Below are 294 nucleotides of genomic sequence, written 5' to 3' on the forward strand. Positions count from 1 at the left end.
CTAAGTTGTAACTTACTAAATTGTGGATGTTGGGTAAGATGCCTCATAAGGGCAAAGATGAGGTTCCAGCCAGGGAGGAAAATCAGCACTGCCCCAGGCAAGTTCTGGCCCTTGATGTACTTGAGCAAGGCCTCAATCAGCTCGAAGCTCAGGTCCTTCTCATTAAGCATGGCCATGGCTTCCTTAGTGGCAGGAGAGTAGTTATCCGACGTCACAATGTTCAGGTTTTCTTCTGGCTCATCTCCAGGTAGTTCCTCATCCTTATCCTGTGGTAAGAGGTGAATTTACTTGGTA

General features: G+C 47.3%; 1 protein-coding gene across 1 annotated transcript in view; it reads right to left on the reverse strand.

Annotated features, from left to right (window-relative positions):
* Positions 1–294, reverse strand: part of LOC119588597 (ATP-dependent RNA helicase A protein-like) — a 19,877-nt gene that overhangs the window by 6,013 nt on the left and 13,570 nt on the right. The window contains exon 12 of the mRNA XM_037937240.1: positions 17–266. Coding sequence (XP_037793168.1) covers positions 17–266 — 250 coding nt within the window. The remainder of the gene's footprint in view (positions 1–16; positions 267–294) is intronic.

This window comes from Penaeus monodon, chromosome 24, assembly GCF_015228065.2.
Source record: "Penaeus monodon isolate SGIC_2016 chromosome 24, NSTDA_Pmon_1, whole genome shotgun sequence".
Classification (NCBI taxonomy): domain Eukaryota; kingdom Metazoa; phylum Arthropoda; class Malacostraca; order Decapoda; family Penaeidae; genus Penaeus; species Penaeus monodon.